Source organism: Eretmochelys imbricata, chromosome 9 (genome assembly GCF_965152235.1).
Source record: "Eretmochelys imbricata isolate rEreImb1 chromosome 9, rEreImb1.hap1, whole genome shotgun sequence".
In the NCBI taxonomy this organism is placed as follows: Eukaryota; Metazoa; Chordata; order Testudines; family Cheloniidae; genus Eretmochelys; species Eretmochelys imbricata.
In genome coordinates, this window is record NC_135580.1 from 46828071 (window position 1) to 46845457 (window position 17387).

General features: G+C 41.9%; 1 protein-coding gene across 1 annotated transcript in view; it reads left to right on the forward strand.

Annotated features, from left to right (window-relative positions):
* Positions 1-15884, forward strand: part of HS6ST1 (heparan sulfate 6-O-sulfotransferase 1) — a 274770-nt gene extending 258886 nt beyond the window's left edge. Inside the window, exon 2 of the mRNA XM_077826223.1 lies at positions 14699-15884. Coding sequence (XP_077682349.1) covers positions 14699-15407 — 709 coding nt within the window. The 3' untranslated portion in view covers positions 15408-15884. The remainder of the gene's footprint in view (positions 1-14698) is intronic.
* The last annotated feature ends 1503 nt before the right edge of the window (positions 15885-17387 follow it).

Sequence of the window (17387 nt, forward strand, 5' to 3'; positions counted from 1 at the left end):
AAACTTAGCACTGTGTTGGTTTGTGGTAAAAATTAAATAAATGTAGTAACAACAGGACATAGGTTAAGTGATGCTAAGGAAAAGGAACAAAGTTAAAAAGGGTTACACTCAAAAGTCTAAAACTTAATCTCGCAAGATCCAGGTTGTTCAAGATATTATCTCTCACCAGTCATTTTCCTTCCCAGCCATGGCTGACTTTCCCTTAGTCAGGACCTTTCACAAAAGCACCAGGTGCTGGCTTCCCTTGTCTTCATAGGTGAAAGGTCTTTGCGTAAACAGGTTTTTTACCTATATTCCGTTCCAGAGACTTCAGCAACCCACTCCATTGAAAGGACCACACAGTACCACCACTGATATCCAGGATTTTGCACACCTAACAAGCAATCCAGTTCAAAGGTTTTAGCTGCACAGACAGGATTTAATTCAAGCTGTATAGTTGATTATTTTGATCTGGTGTTTAAGTGCTTTCCTGTGTAATTAAGTAGAGGAACAGTATTAGACAGTAGCAGCTCAAAGTGATCTTAACGGTAAAAGTGATTGATTAGTGGCTCTGCTTCCTTTGGGATTATGTGGTGGCTGTTTGTCGGCATCAGCTGCTCCCGAGCTGGAAAGCATTAATGAATTGAGAAGAAGGTGCTCTGATCCTCTCCCTAGGCCACACCATCATTTTGCACAAGAAAAGTGAACAACATTGCAGGCACCTCTAACTGCGCTGATTTAGACAAGGGATCTGTGTGAGGGAAGGAAGGGCCAGGCGTCTTGCTTGTTGTTAATAAGTGCCTTTAATTTGCACCATTTGGGATGTTAGTTCAACTGTAAATTGTATTGCCGATCTGGGGTTGTTCTGTCTCACTAGCAGCCCAATGCTGCTAGCAGGTGTCGTGCAGCTGAGCTCTTTGGGTTTGGGTTCTCCTAGTAGATTGCACTGTATGTGGTCTCTGAATGGGTTGCAGTGCTCATTGTGATCTCTGTATTGAGAATACATTGGTTTTGTGTTACTCTGGCTGGCTGGGAGTTGGAATCCATTGAGGGCGGTGGATGCTTGGGGCTTTTCATTCTTATTTTTCAAAGCTGTGTCAGCATTTTGAGTCTGTTTCTTGAGTCTTCTCCAGCACTGTCACCTGGGAGAATGGGGTTTGGATTTAAAGCACCTTGCATTTTTCTTCCTACTTAGAGCTCTTTCTTATATGGTACTAACTTCCTTGATTGTCCCTTTCCCTCTGAGATTAAGAGCTTGATTCAGCTTTCGCTGAAATCAATAGACGGTCTCCCATTTACTTTGAGGGGAATTGAAACAGTCCCCAAACACCTCTAAGAAAATGCAAAAATTTGAGGCATTTGCATTGAAGCCTCCTGATACAAAAACTGAATCCCTTCAGGTTCTGACAGGCAGACTGCTGTACAATTATCCTATCTAAGTGGTTGCTTTACATTGCCTAATCTTCCAGCCTATCTTACTACCCCCTTTCCTTTTTCTCCCTCCCTCCCAAATAGTTCATCATGGTTTATCCATAACACTTCATGCAGAAACTTTTCTTACCCATTGCACTGTTGCTCTAGAAATGTTCCTCGAGTGTCTCTGCCTGTGATCCATGAGTCACTCAGAGAGAAGGCTAACTTGCAGCTCAAAGGAGAATGGAATTTCCAGTGTAGCAGCTTTGTTTGTCACTGATCTAGACAAGGTACCTTTGCATATTGCATGACTTCTGCTTCCTCTTCATTTTTGCATTATTTCAGCTTGCTGCCAATGTGCCTTCTCTGTGGCAGACTCTAGAATGTGCATCCCTCTCATAGATTCATAGGCCAGAAGGGACCATTGTGATCGTCTATCATTTAGTCTGACCTGCTGTGTAACACAGGCCATAGAACTTGCCCAAAATAATTCCTAGAGCAGATTTTTTACATAAACATCCAATCTTTATTTTAAAATTGCCAGTGATGGAAAATCAACCACAACCTTTGGTAAATTGTTCCAATGGTTAATTACTCTCACTGTTAAAAATGTACATCTTATATCCAGTCTGAATTTATCTAGCCTCAGGTTCCAGCCATTGGACTGTATTAATCTTTCTCTGCTATATTGAATAGCCTATTATTAAATATTTGTTCCCCAAATAGATGGTTACAGACTGTGATCAATCCTCACCCCTTAACGTTATTTTTGTTAAACTAAATAGACTGAGCTCCTTGAATCTATCACTATAAGATGAGTTTTCTAACCGTTTAATCATTCTCATGGTTCTTCTCTGAACCCTCTCCAATTTTTCAAAATCCTTTTTGAATTGTGGACATCAGAATTGGATGCAATATTCCAGAAATGGTCGCACCAGTGCCAAATACAGAGACAAAATAAACTCTCTACTCCTAATTGAGATTCTCCTGTGTCACACAGGGAGTTATGTTCAGCCAGCAGTCATCCATGACCCACAAATCTTTTTCAGTCACTCCTTCCCAGGATAGATTCCCCCATTGTATAAGTATGGCCTATGTTCTTTGTTCCTAGATGTGTGCATTTACATTTAGCCATATTAAAACACATATTGTTTGCTTGCACACCAAGCAAACTACATTGCTTTGTATCAGTGACCTGTCCTCTTCGTTATTTGCCACTCCCCCAATTTTTGTGTAATCTGCAAACTTTATCTGTGATGATTTTGTTTTATTCCAGGTCATTAAAATAATGTTAAATAGTGTGGGGCCAAGAACAGATCCATGTGGCAGTCCACGTGAAACATATCTGTTCAGTGATAATTCCCCATATACAGTTACATTTTGAGACCTACCATTTAGCCAGCTTTTAATCCATTTAAAGTTTCCCATGCTCATTTTATATCTTTCTAGATTTTTAATCAAAATGTTGTATGGTACCAAATCAAAAGCCATACAGAAGTCTTAAGTGATATTACTTTTATCACCCAAACTTGTAATCTCATCAAAAATATTTCAAGTTAATTTGAGAACTTTATTAATTTTATTTTCAATAAACCCATATTGATTGACATTAATTGCATTACTCTCCTTTAATTCGTTATTAAAGAGTCCTGTATCAGCTGTGCCATTTTCTTGCCAGTAATCAATGTCAAACTGATAGGCCTATAATTACCCGGGTCATCCTGTTTGCACTCTTTAAATATCAGCACAACATTAGCTTTCATCAATCTTTGGAATATCCCAGTGTTCCAAGATTTCGTGAAAATCAATATTAATGGTCTGCCCAGATCCTCAGCCAACTCTTTTAAAACTCTTAGATGTAAGTTATCTGGACCTGCTGATTTAAAGGTTTTTAACTCTAGTAGCTGCTGATTATTATCCTTCTGTGATACTAGTGGAATGGAAAGAGTGTTGTTATCCTATGATGAGACTACATCATCTGTGAGATACGCCACAATGCAGTGCTGATACTTAGGATCACCTATGGATCCCTGCCCACTGACTTCAGAAGCCTATCCAATCTTGTGTCTTGGATCCAGAAAGACAGCAGACCATCCTATTGTCCACTTGTTCCTTGCTGAATGTTCTTTATAGTCTTCTGATATTGAATCCCCAGTAAGGATCATCTGTCCTCCTTGGACAGTAGGAACACTCTTTGTGAGCAAGCTTGCTTTCCTTACAAGTTTAGCCAAGCTGCCATCCATGCCTGTACATCTCTCCATTCCCTTGAACTAGCTGGATCTTGAGAGGTATATTCCACAGTTTCCACATTGAGGACCTGGGATCATTTGGAAACTTATAGCTGTCTAGAATTCATCCTGGTCCTCTTCTCTTTGATGGTCACAGCCTGCCCGTCCTCATGTGTCTTCAGCTGTGAAGAATGCCACTGTGACCTCTTCTTTCTGGTAGTTTCAAACTGCCAGGCCTCCATTCTGATCTCTCTCTCTCTCTCTCTCTCTCTCTCTGACTCCTTGGTGGCCAGCTCTTTTCTTTCTTGAGTCAGGGGTATTGGTGTTTCCTGAATCCGGCAGTCTGGGAGATTCTCTGATTCTCAGTAATGTCTCTACTTAGCCCTCCAATCCAAGAATCTTTTCCTCCAGCACAGCCACCAACTTGCTCTTCGTGCGCAGAAAATCCCACCTGGTCTCAGGCAGGAAAGGAAACATGGCACATCTTTGTAGGCACTGTTCCATCTCAGGCCATCTTAAAATCACATGTAGAGCTGAACTTGGAAGGAAAGCCTCTCACACGTCCTCCAAAACTCTCTTGTTTCTGTTCTTCTGTTTGCAACTCTTCTTTCTGAAATGTGCCAGTATTAAATGCAAAACACTGTTTCAGCACACAGAGGGTTAATTTTATTTTTCTAATGTGTATTTATCGGTTTAAATGTATCTAGATCTGGCTTGATAGCCCAGAAAGCTGGAGCCCTAAAGTTGTTGTTCTTTAAAACTGCTATAGCATGGTTTACAGTGCAGATTTCCCTGCAGTACCCTCCCAGTGTGGCTCTGTCCTGATGGAGAGGAGAAGAGAGTAGTTCAGCCTTTCTGCAGAGACTAAAGCTTGTGATGGCATGTTCTGTGATGTGGACACTTGCCTCCCGAGGCGCTAGAAATGAGATCCTCAACTCATTCCATATACAGGAGGTCACTGTACAGACGGTAACTACTTCCATCCACTGCCAATCTAGTGTGAATTCAAATTGCTGTCACAGAGGTTGAAAAGCTCTGTAGCTCATTACCAGTCATCCAAGCCATACAGTGTTCCTCAGGGATTAATTTATTTTTTAAATAAGTCTAATATAGAAAAAATACGTATACAAAAGCCTGGTAAACCGCTGGTCACACTGGTTTAGAACTAGCGGGGCTGTAATTGGTTTGTAAAAATGTTAATACTGTCACTTTGTGTAGCGCTAAAATTAACAGAAATGAAAGCCTCTGTTATACAGCCACTTAAGTGAAGGCAGTGAAAATATTTTTACAGCGAATGTAAACATTTTTCCGCCTGAAATTTCCCATTATGTGATAGGGAAGGTATAATAAAAGCTGAAAAATGCGAAGAGTGGAAAAAGAATTCCCACATTCCCACAATCTGTCCTGTGCCAAAATAGATGAGACTCTTCTGGTGGTGAAACTTTCTCTTGCAATCTGTCAGCATTCAGATGTGCTATTGATCAGCCAGTTTACGAAAGTCATTCAGAGATCACATCAAACTTCTTGAGACCTCAGAAATGTAATAAAGAGAATGCAGTTGGGTATTTGATTTGTAACTTGCCATCATCTTTGGTGCCTGGCTTGAGTAGAAGACACCATTTCCGAAGTGTGTGAGCTGTGAGGGGTTATGATAATAAAGGACAGCACTTGCTCAGAAACATTACAGGTAACATTAGCTTTTAGTGGGTTCTGAAGCTCCAGAGGATTTTGAAATGCTCTCCCCCTCCTTCTTTTGTGTGTGTGTGTTTGCACGTCCGCACGCACTTGTATTTTGCCAATTCTATTCACATCTGTCACTTTGACAAATGAACTTGCAATTCACTCCTAAGGTTCATAACAACTCGTGTTTTTGAAATGAACTCCTTTTAGAAAGATCATGCAAAAGGAACTCCTATGCTTTCATAGCAACTGAATTCACATTTTCAAAATATCCTTGTTTTTGTTTTTAACCACCTATCCATGTCCATTTGGTGTAGATAAATTAATTGAATTGTACTAACTGAGTTATAAAATAGTCATACAATGCTGGGATAGTGAGAACATCAAATACCTAGATAGATAGATAGATATAGATAATAGTATACTCTTAGCAAATCTAAACTAGAGATGTATGTAGAACAGTATATTACCTACAAGAGCTCATTAATACTCCATGGCATTGAGATCTTAGGTAAAGCTGTATCCTTACTTCATATATGGTGGAAATTACTTTTCAGGCTTCCATTCCTGATAGCTTAGGAGAAATTAATATCCAGCCATTCCTATATTCAGGATGCCCCAACTAGAGTAACATTCTGCCAGTGTTGCCAGATGTTCTGCCTTTTGAAGGAGTCTCACTTTTGCCCCTCAACCCTGAAGGGTGCAATGCCTCCTGAATGTCAAGACTGGCTAGATATTTTCTCCCTCTCCTCCAGTAGAAGCCCATGTTCCAGCCACCTGTTTCCGGGCTCACTCCAGCTCCTGCACTCCAATTCTTCAGCCCTTAAGAGTTCTGCTGAACAGGAAGGGAGAAGTGTTGTAGAATTGGGCACTCGCAGTTTAATTGGAAAGAGGAGTAGAGACTGTTGGCCTGCAGCACTGTCAGCCTCCCCATCACACACACACACACACACACACTTAATACTGCAGAGGGTGAGGTAGGGACCGGGGCATGCGCGGGAATTTAAATTTGACTGTTTTTGGGGTGGGGGCACATTAGAGCAGCTGCCAAGGGCTGGAGCAGCCGGTGGGGCCGGGGCTGGACCAGAAATACGTATTTTTAGATTAATACTGGGGGGCACAGTGCCCCTGCTTGTCCCCCCTTGTGCATGCCCCTGGGTAGGGACCTATCGGGGGAGAGCATGTGAAAGACAGGAGTGAGGAGGAGGCAGAGAGAGCGAAGTGGGGACAGACGCATGAGCAAAGGCAAAATTCCAGGCTTTCTTTATTATACATGTTAGACCAGCAAAAAGAGGCACAACCCAACGTTTTTTCCTTTGCAGGTCAGCTTGCAATAGGGATCACTCACTCTGAGCAGTTGTTATCATGTAACAACTGTGTATGCAGATACAAGGAATGTATCATGCACAGATGCACGTTTTTTCCTACTGTCAGATTCAAAATTCAACATTTGAGTATTCCAAGTTACTGCGACCCTCTCCCTCACTTTGGTTGGAACAGAATACTTATGGCAGTTGGCCCTCTCTAGATCTGTAGAAAGTCACATGGAGGTTTCTGTTGGTTTGGTTTGTGTAGAGTTCTCGCCATAGCCATTACAGTCTTCTTTTAACCAGCCTGACCTATTTTAAACTGTGGCGAGGTACCTATGTATTCTTTCTCATGCGGACATCACAGGGGGAGTCAATTTGGAGCAATTTGTGTAGCTTCATGGGTGGCTGAGACGGATGAAAAAAATGCTTTTAAAAAAATAATTTATTCCTTCCTTTTTCCTTCTTCCCTTCCTTTTTTTTTTAACACTAAATTGTGGCTGCTTTTTTGCCTCCTTCCTCGTGGTCTCAGCATCTGCTATCCTTTCTGCAATGTTTGCGAGGAGGAAGCCTTGTGTTCAACACACACACACACACCCACCTACCCACCCGTCTCTCTGGCATTCCAAAGTGACTTCTCATGTTACAATGAAGGCCTGTGTCAGTAAGGCCCACAATGCATTGATCAGACCTCAGATTTTGTGAAATAAACAGGAAAAAACAGCTGAAGGTGTATGCCCTTCCTTTTGTGGTTTCTGTGGTTAGCCAGAGATAAATTCTCATTCAGCCCCATGTTAGATATTTCTGGTTATTATAGAGTCATAGGTAACTGAAACATCTGTGGTATTTAGATAACAGATTTTAATTGGTTGTAAAATAAGGAAATACAAACCATGGATACTCACTGTAACAAGCAACTACAGCTGTTGAGTCAGCTCTTCCATTTTTAACTCTGTTCCTTCGTTCAGTTTTTACATGTCCATAGCAATTAAAATGTGCTCTGAGGGGTGGCATCTATGCAAGGTCACAGCCCCAGCATCCAGATATATGTATACTCTGCCAACTGTACAGCCGATCCATTTTGAGGAACTACATTGCTCAGCCTGTTGCCTTCTAGATTAATACAAATCCAGACAAGGGACCTGATGCAGCTGTCTATGCTAAATCTCTTCTGTGGCTAAATAGAACCTCTGTCTCCAGGGCTGGCAGATCTGGGCCATTCACAGACTCTAAAATTCACTTTTTAAAACGTTTTAAAAAAATCAGTTTGTTTTTAAATTCTTTTTAGCCATTATACGGGGAAAAAAGTCACTGTGATAGAACCCTTCTATTGTCCCTCTCTGTTAGCAGGTTAATTACTACTGACTCATTGGGGCAGGTCTGGCTCATTAGACGGCTCTGAATGGACCAGAGGTAAGAGAAGTTTTATGGAAGGAGCAGCTTTGATCTGGGATTGACAGGTCCTAAGGAAAGGAGTTTTTGGAGCAGCCAAGCCAAGGCTGGAGTTTGTGATTCTTTTTGAGTCACCCCTTTTGATGGTAAAACCCAGCTCCAGAAGGAGGTGATTTTTCGACTCTTTACGAGTGGGAAGTTAGTTTGAAACTAGGGGGATGGATTCTACCTGCTTTATGTCACCATTTTGTATTTATAAAACTATGAAATGTCTCTAATTTTGAAAAGCATACCTGTGAACCTGATCTTACTCAGGTGATTATTCCATAATAGTCCAATTTCTTGTTATTTTGTCAGGAATTTTTTTTTAATTACTATATTATGAGAGCATTATTTTCCCCATTCCAGCTTCCCCAAAACTGAAATGTTCCTAAGAGCATTAGATCTGGTGCACCTGTAAGCACCAAATCAATGGACCAGTGTATCTGCTGGATTAGTGTCCAGTATGTAATGGGATGCTTGCAAGCATCGAGTCAGTGACCTGTGAGCTCAGAAGAGTGTATATGACGGTACTGAGTAGGTCACATAATAAAGAATTCTACCTTTTTAAAAAATAAAGGTCTCAAGAGCACAGGCCATCAGTCAAAAGAAATCCAGCTATGCAAAATAAATGCAGGTATCAAAGCATGCATTGGCTTGATATGTAGATGTGGTGGTCTACTGAAAAAATAATAAAGCTCTAAGTATGTATTTACATGAGTTGAGGACAGAGTATTGACCTTAATACTGAGTTTCCTGGCTTTGGTTGATGTGTCACAATTTTTATTTAAACATAGGAGGGGTTGTTTGTTTGTTTTTCTTTTTGTCTATGACTTTAAAAGGGCTCCAGGAGGTTATTGTGTGTGAAATGAAGGAAGTTTAAATGAACACCATATGGGAGGAAATAGACTGAGGAAAATTAGACCTATTTGCTACCAAAGGAAGTGATCATTATATATGTATTAAATTACAATTTCTACCAGAGAGAGCATGTTGTTATGGAAGAGGTCTGATTGTAGAAGAAAAATAGAAATTGAACAATATGGAGCTGGAGAGAACCCTAAAATAGATGGGTAGAGATTCCATTTCTTGATATTAAATAAATTGTAAAGCACTTAGGAACTTTCATTGAATCAAGTGCTTTAATTGGCTAAACAGAGAGCGTTCTCCAGTTAAATGCTTTCCACAACAAGAGACAGTTCCATTATGACTCTAGGGGTAGGAGCAGAATACAGCTTAAATCATTATTTTTTAAGTTACCTCTGGTATCACTTCATAATAAATGTATAAAGCACTTAGATATTCAACTTCATTTAAAATGCTTGCTACCTCATTTACGGCTCAGGAATCACCAGGGAACCACCATTCAGTCCAGTAACCTCATTGCCTGAACTGCTCATTAGGAGCCATTCTGTTTTCAAGGGAGGCAACCTTGGCAAACGAAAAGTAATACTTACACAGTAATTCGCGTAATTGCCTCCGTGAGGTGAGAGTTTAAACGGTTGCTGTATGGAACAAGAGTTTTTCTTACTTTTTTATAAACAAACACTTACTTCTTTTTGCAGGCTAAACAGCAGTACAAACAAATTTGTTCTGTACACTCCAAGCCCAGTCTCCTTTTCGTTTGACAGATGGGAGGCAGGCTCACATAGGCCGTTTACAGCAAGAACTGACACACATTATGGATTGAGGAACCACCATAAAAGTCTTTTAACTACAGTGAGGGTACACATGGGCTTCGCTTACGTAGAAGTCTTCTCCCCCACCACATGTCCCACACTGTACTAGCATTTCGTTTAAACCAAGCAAAGCATTCTCAGTCTTCTAAGCCAGCAGGCTCCCTGTTCAGTTCAGTTAGTTCATCAAGAACACAGGGGGGTTGGAGCCTGTTTTGTTTTGCTTTAAGGGAGAAATTGTAGCCCTAAGGCATGTTGCCCTGACAGATTGAGGTTATACAGCTGAAGTAGACCCCTGCAGCTTCCTTTTCCTCCCCCTTCTCTGGCAGGCAAGATGAAGCACTTATGAGTGGAAGCAGCTAGGCCTGGTGTTTATCTGGCTGAGAGCCACCAAAGGAAACAAGAAGGGCTTGCAGTAGTTTTGTGGGTTTAGCACAAGACCATTTTCCTGTGAGGACTCTTGAATGTTAAGTGAGAACCAGCAGAAAAAAATAATAATGTGCCCTTTTCAGCTAGATGGGGGAAATGGTTAATCTTAACAGCAAAGAGGGGATTGTACTGAAGAAGGTCAACATAAATGCTTCACTGAAATAAGATTAGAAACTTCCAGCACATTTTAATGACCAGCAGTGAGAAGCAAGAGGTCTGTATCAAAGTGGGTGGGGAATAAATGTAAATAAAATGGAGAGAACAAGTGTTCATACATAGAAGCTATTGCTCAGTTGCTAAGTCATGTTGGCTGCTAGATAGCAAGAGCGAGGCAGGAAAGTGTCGTTTATAAGATGAAGGTTTTCACTTCCCATTAATGGCACAAAGGGTTTCTTGACAAGATTGGCCCAAGGAATTATTTAACTATTATTTGTGCTATAGTGGCACGTAGAGGCCCCATCCAAGATCAGGGCCCCTTTGTGCTAGGAGGCTGCGCGTACCCGTGGTCAGAGACAATCCTAGCCCACAAGATAAATAGACAAGATGGACAAAGGAAGCATTGTTCCCCCTTTCCAGATGGCAAACTGAGGCACAGAGAGACTGACTTACCTGAGGGCAGTTCGGAAGCCTGCAGCAGAGCCAAGAATTGAACTCAGGTTTTCTGAGCTCAGTACAGTGAGTTTACCACAGGACCATCCTTCCTCTGGTGTAATGATGGTTCTTTTTCTCAAATTGCGGTTATAAAACTTGGTTGTTTTACCAAAACCATGAAAATTCAGATTGTTTTCATTTTTTTCAAACCTCTTTCCCAAGGAGGTGCATAGAAGAGGAGCCCCCAAGAATAGGGACTGTGATTTTGCCTTGTCTGCCTGTGACATGGGCAAAAAAAAACCCAAAGTACCTTACCAAATACGGCTTCCATTTTTTTGCTGGAGCTGTTAACTCCAAGAAGGTCAGTGAGGCCTGGCATGGCATCACCAAAATGAGATGGGTTTTTTTATGAGGCAGTGTTGAATAGGACTATCTGGGTTAGAAGAAGACCACAGTTCTGAAGTGAGCAGTGCAGTCTTTAGGCATATTTGAATTAAGTCGCTGCATAGGGCACCCAGCTGAAAGGAAGGGGCACTCACAGGTGCATGTATGGTATGGGTTTATTTTATCTCTGATGACAAAAGAGAAGTTCACTAATCAAGTGTTCATAAATTTCAAACTGCTGCTGACAAGTGGCAATGCCTGTGTTTTTAACCACACGGAAGAAAAATTCTAGGCTTCAGACTTTCTTATACATTGTTGCTATGGTAATAATAATACCTCTGCCAACTGTTGCTAAAAGATGGGGCGTGCTGTATGGCTAACTTTTCTTTGAAGTTAAGTGTAACTCTAAAACGTCTGTTTGGAGAATTTGAAAATCTTGGGTTAAAATGTTCATACTTGGGTGCCTAAAGTTAGGCTCCTAAATCCATCATTATTCACCTAGATCAGGGGTTCCCAAACTTGGTTCGTGGCTTGTTCAGGGTAAGCCCCTAGCGGGCCACAAGACACTTTGTTTACCTGAGCGTCCACAAGTATGGCCGCACACAGCTCCCAGTGGCCGCGGTTCACCATTCACAGCCAATGGGAGCTGCAGGAAGCGGTGGCCCGCTTTATAATTCTCTTTGTCTCTCTGTACCCTTTGTGTGGCTTTTTTTCGAGCTCCCTTTGGTGGCCTTGCTGCTTCTAGGACTTTTTCCTCAGCTCAGCATAGTTTCTGAATGCATCACCATTTACCTAGTCCTGCTGCTGGTATTCCAGTCCCCAAAGGTGCATCCTCCTTCCTCACCAGCAGATCAGCTTCCATCTTTTGAGGAGAAGTGGTTGCTACTTCAATCTTCTGTTGTGCTGGAAAGTGAGCCCTCCAAATCTTCCAGTATCATCGGTCTCCTGTGCCCACCATACCCACGATGCCACCCATTGCTGGAATCTTAGCGAGAGACCACACATTGTAAATTATTTGCTAGTACTCCCCCTCCATTAAAATAGCTTTTGCAGTAACACTGGGGAGAAGGGGATATTGCTTTTTAATCCTTTCACTGCTGTGCCCGACTGCAGCTTTTGCACAGTACCAGGATGTAGCATAGTAATGCTGAAGTGCTAGTTTTCTCGGTTTTAGTGGAATGTTGGCATTTCAAGGCATTATATGGGGCAGCATCTGGAATGTTAGTTTTTCTTCATATACTAGGTACATTTTATCTCTGCAGTTAAGAAGTTGACCAGTAGATGGTCTTGTGGTAAAGGCACAGCACTGTGGCTCAGGATATTCAGATTGAGTTCCTAGCTCTGCCACGGACTTCCTGTGTGACATTGCCCAAGTCACTTAATCTCTCTGGGCCTCACTTCTCCATATGTAAAATGGCCATACTAATGCTTTCTTTTTCCCCACCCTTGCTTACTTAGATTATAAACTCTTCAGGGCAGAGACTATCTCTTCCTATGACTTTGTATGGTACCTAGCACAATGAGACCAGAACTTGATTGAAGCTTCCAAGTGCTACCGTTATCCGCATAAGATAGTTTTATAACTACTTCATGAACAATGCCCTTTGGATTCCATGGCAGTAAATTAAAAAAATAAATAAAAAGTCCACTATAGTTCACAAGTCAAAAAATGTGAGCTGTGTTTAGTGTCAGGGTCTGTTACTTGAACATCTGGCATCCATTGTGGCTTTCTTGGTCTTTCCACTGTCATATTTTATCCCCCTCTGTTAGAGGTTTCTTAGCACTGCTTATATAAACCAGAGCTGCATCCCAGTCAGGGGAGATGAATCATTATTATGGGTTGCAATGTAAAAGGAAGAGAAAGAAACTTAAGGGAGGTTCCTTCCCTCCCCACCCCCATTGTACAAATGTTTCTGGCACGGGGTGAGGTTGAAAACCTCCCGTGAATAGCCAACATGCTTACCAGCTGTGGTCACAAAAACAGAAAGTGAAAGAGTAATTGGGGTGTGATCCAACAGCCACTGAAGTTGATAGACTCTGACTCACTGTTGTGGGCTTTAGAGAACTAATAGGAAAGTGGGAAAGAAAACATTCTTTACAATTAGATTTCCTGGGCAAGGTCTGTGATGCATTTTCTTTAAATTAACTTGTTCCATCTCATACAGCAACGTGCATGACCATTAGGAAGCATAATACTGAAAGTGTTGGGAACGTATGAGCGTACACTAACTTTAGCCAAGACAGAATTTTTACTTTGCATTTTTATTTTCTCTAAAAACAGTGCAGTGCCCCATATAACCTGCGCTAATGTCTGTCACGTTTATATCTATTTAGCTGTCCCAGTAATGCAGCAAGCTGTAGCAGCATTCCACAGACACTTGTTTAGCAAGAAAAGAATTCTGCTCCTCTCCTCAGACTACATCCTTCTTGAAGGGCAAGATACAGGGTATCCCATGTGGCCTGTTACTCCAGTAAAGCCCCTTGTGCTCCTGCCTGGAGATGACATCACACAGCCAGATAAGCCTGGGGCACCTCAGTGGATCTAATACCCTGCCTTCTTTAGCAGCTAGAAGCCTTTCACACCAAGGATCTGATCGAGTGCCCACTGAATTCAGTGAAAGAACTCTAGTGGGCCTTGCAGTCAGGCTCCAGTTAGAACTGGTAATTGGCTACTCTTATTATGAGAGACGCAGAACATTTGGGTAGCCACACGCACCATGAACTGAGGCTGCAGTGACTCTTTGCACACCACAGGGTATCAGACATACAGTTTAAGGTGCCATTTGCATTTTAATACACTCCACTATACTCGGAGCTACGAAAATATATTCTATCACTGTGTATGTTGTTCTTGACTGCCTTGCCTTTGTACCCATCCCACTTGGATATCAGAATTTTTCTCCTGTTTCATTTGCATTTGTGTGGGTCAACTGAAATGGGAGCTAGCAGGTGCTGGGGGTAGACTCCCCCACCCCCCCGACCCCCCGGCTTATCTGTTTCCACAAAGAGTGTGTTTTCTTCCTGATTTCCCATTTTAAAAAAATATATCCTGCTGCTGCTGCTCCGTTCCTCAGTGCAGACTTCTGAGTTCAGTGCGGCAGCGAGATAACCGAAGTGCTAGGTGGCCCACTCAATAGGTCGGTGCGGTGATCGGGATTGGGTCAGTTTATAAATAAATCAGTTATTGGCCAGTGCTATCACGTGAGTCTTGGCTGACTCCGGAAAGGCATGTTCGTGTGAAAGGCCAGTCAGACCCTAAAGCCAAAGTTGGTCTATGAGGCTGGTAGATCAGTTGAATCCTGATGATTTGTTCTGACATTGCTGTCTGTTGCTGAAAAGCGATATCCAGAGAGAGAGTTCTGAGTTGGTGTGACTAAAATGGAAAAGATGAGTTATGAGGAGAACATAGTCCTGGTGTCACTCAGTTTGCTTAGCAGTACAGATTCTAGGAAGAAAAGAATCTGTGAGAGGTAAATTAAATGAATGTTGAGACACTGACTGTTGCTGTTCTGTGCCATAGATCCCAGCTTGCCACATTACAGTTTGTCACATGCTGAATATTTTTTTCTTCTTCTTGTAGAAAATTTTACTACATCACGCTGCTGAGAGACCCTGTGTCACGTTACCTCAGTGAATGGAGGCACGTCCAACGAGGAGCTACCTGGAAAACTTCCTTACATATGTGTGATGGTCGGACACCAACCCCTGAAGAGCTGCCATCTTGCTATGAAGGCACAGACTGGTCAGGATGCACACTGCAAGAGTTCATGGATTGCCCGTATAACTTGGCAAACAACCGCCAAGTGAGGATGTTGGCTGACTTAAGCTTGGTGGGCTGCTACAACATGTCTTTTATCCCCGAGAACAAGCGAGCACAGATCCTGTTAGAGAGTGCAAAGAAGAACCTTAGAGACATGGCCTTTTTTGGCTTGACAGAGTTCCAGAGGAAGACTCAATACCTGTTTGAGAGAACTTTTAATCTGAAATTCATCAGGCCCTTCATGCAGTACAACAGTACAAGGGCAGGCGGAGTGGAGGTGGATAACAACACCATACGGAGGATTGAGGAGCTCAATGACTTGGACATGCAACTCTATGACTATGCAAAGGACCTTTTCCAACAGCGCTACCAGTACAAGCGGCAGCTGGAGAGGATGGAGCAAAGGATAAAGAATCGGGAAGAGAGGCTTCTTCACCGGTCCAACGAGGCACTTCCCAAGGAAGAGACAGAAGAGCAAGGACGCTTGCCCACTGAGGACTACATGAGCCATATTATAGAGAAGTGGTAGCCTAGGCAGACTTTTATACTGAATGGGATTCTAGGGTTTCCTGTTAAAAGATCGTGGAAATAAAAATACAAAACCACCAACAACAAATCTTTTATTTAAAAGCAAGTCTGTAAAACAGAAGGTAGAATTCTTCTTTAAACAATGGGGTCTTTTTACTGTTTCTTACAAGACCAATGAGATTCTTAAAAAAATAAATAAATACCTAAAAAACAAAAAAGGGGCAACATTATAACTCAGATTTAAAAATGCACAAATTCAGCCACCCACTTATGAGGCCGAATACAATGTAATGTTTCTTATCCTCCCAAATTCAGAAACAGACGGCAGAGGTAGGATCTTTTATTAATCTTTTTTTCCCGAGTATAAAGACAGATATACAAACACACACATGTATATAGATAATTTTTTAAAATCAAGGTTTCCCTTTGTTTCCCTTCTTTTTTTGTGGGGGAAGGGTAATGAGGGGTTATTTTTGTTTTGCTAAACTAAGGATAGTAGTGGCAAGGTTGATTGCATGCTCAGCTATTAGGGTATGATCTAGCCACAGGGGCAGCTGCTCAGACGCAAATGGCAACCACTGTTGAGAAAATGGAGCAGAATAAAAATAAAAGAAGAAAGACAGCAGAGGATGAGAAACATTAAAGCAAATTGACTGTGGCCTAGAACATATACTTAGCACAATGGTTTTGATACATTGCACTGGTGTCACACACGTACGCCACTTTACCATAGTAACAATAGTTAGTGAATTCATGCACAAACATCCTCAGCTTCTGCTTCACAAAGAAGTTCCAAAAGCCAAATAAACGCCAGCCAAATTCCATGTAGAATCACTCACGTACACACAGATGGAATCTTGTCACCCCTTCCCGTGTGCAGTACATTCTTTAATCAATGTCACCTGTAAACAGCACATGAAAATCCTTTTCTGTACATGAGACAAGCCAAGCAGAGAGAGAGAATAGCATCACACCCGCATGCATCAGGTAGAGTTCCAGTAATACCCCACGAGTACTCAGTTATCAATGAAGACGTGTTTATTTTGCTGGGGGGTGGTGGTGTGTGAAATGAGATCTTAATTACAGAGAACACATGTACTTACACATACCTAAATTTCAAAAATGCTGGTTTTTTTAAGATAAATTATGTTCCCAATCCTGCTCCCACCAAAGTCAATAGCAAAATTTCCACTGATTCCAAAGGGAGCAGTCTGGGACCTTGCTCCAGGGCACTAAGATTTCTTGCTATTGGTCTGAATTAATCTGGTGACAGTGCATGCTGTATTTTGGCAGAATGGCCCTTTCTGTAGATCATATTTTAAACAAGGTGCACTCATAAACCTGGAAAGGGAAATCAATGGTTATGGTTTTTAGTCTCAGGCCCTGATCAGACCAGCACCCTTCTCATTTTTAGAGAGTCTGGTAACTTTCATTCCCCAGTCCGGTGGCAGTCTAACCAGCATCTGCCTACTCACATTGATTCAGAGAACAGCAGTGGATTGTCACATTTCCCCTACACTCTGTTTAAATCAGTCTATTTTTTGTCCTTGCTGTTGCTATTCTAAGCACTTCTGCATTGGTCTGAGACATGGAAAAGAATGCAGGTTTTGTCTGCTCCATGCATCACCCATTGTTACTTGGCCCCTAGGATCTGAACTGGCTACTGTTTTGAGTGAGGTATGAATAAAATGGGAGACACCTTGATTTTCAGAGGCTGTGTTAACTGCAGATCTAATATGACAGTGAAATCACAGGAGGAGAGGCAGAGAGATGATATATTCAGTTCCAGCATGTCCTTTCTACAGAGTTGTCTTTCCCTTTACAGGAATTCACTGAAGTGTTGCTCGCTTTGTATTTTAATTCTCTCTCTGCCTTTGCACACTGCTACCAACACTGTAGAATTCAAATTGAGTTTTGCAGGGGAGGTGGGTGCCCGCTGCAGGAGCTGCCTGATTTCCATGACATAAACTCTGAGCAACAC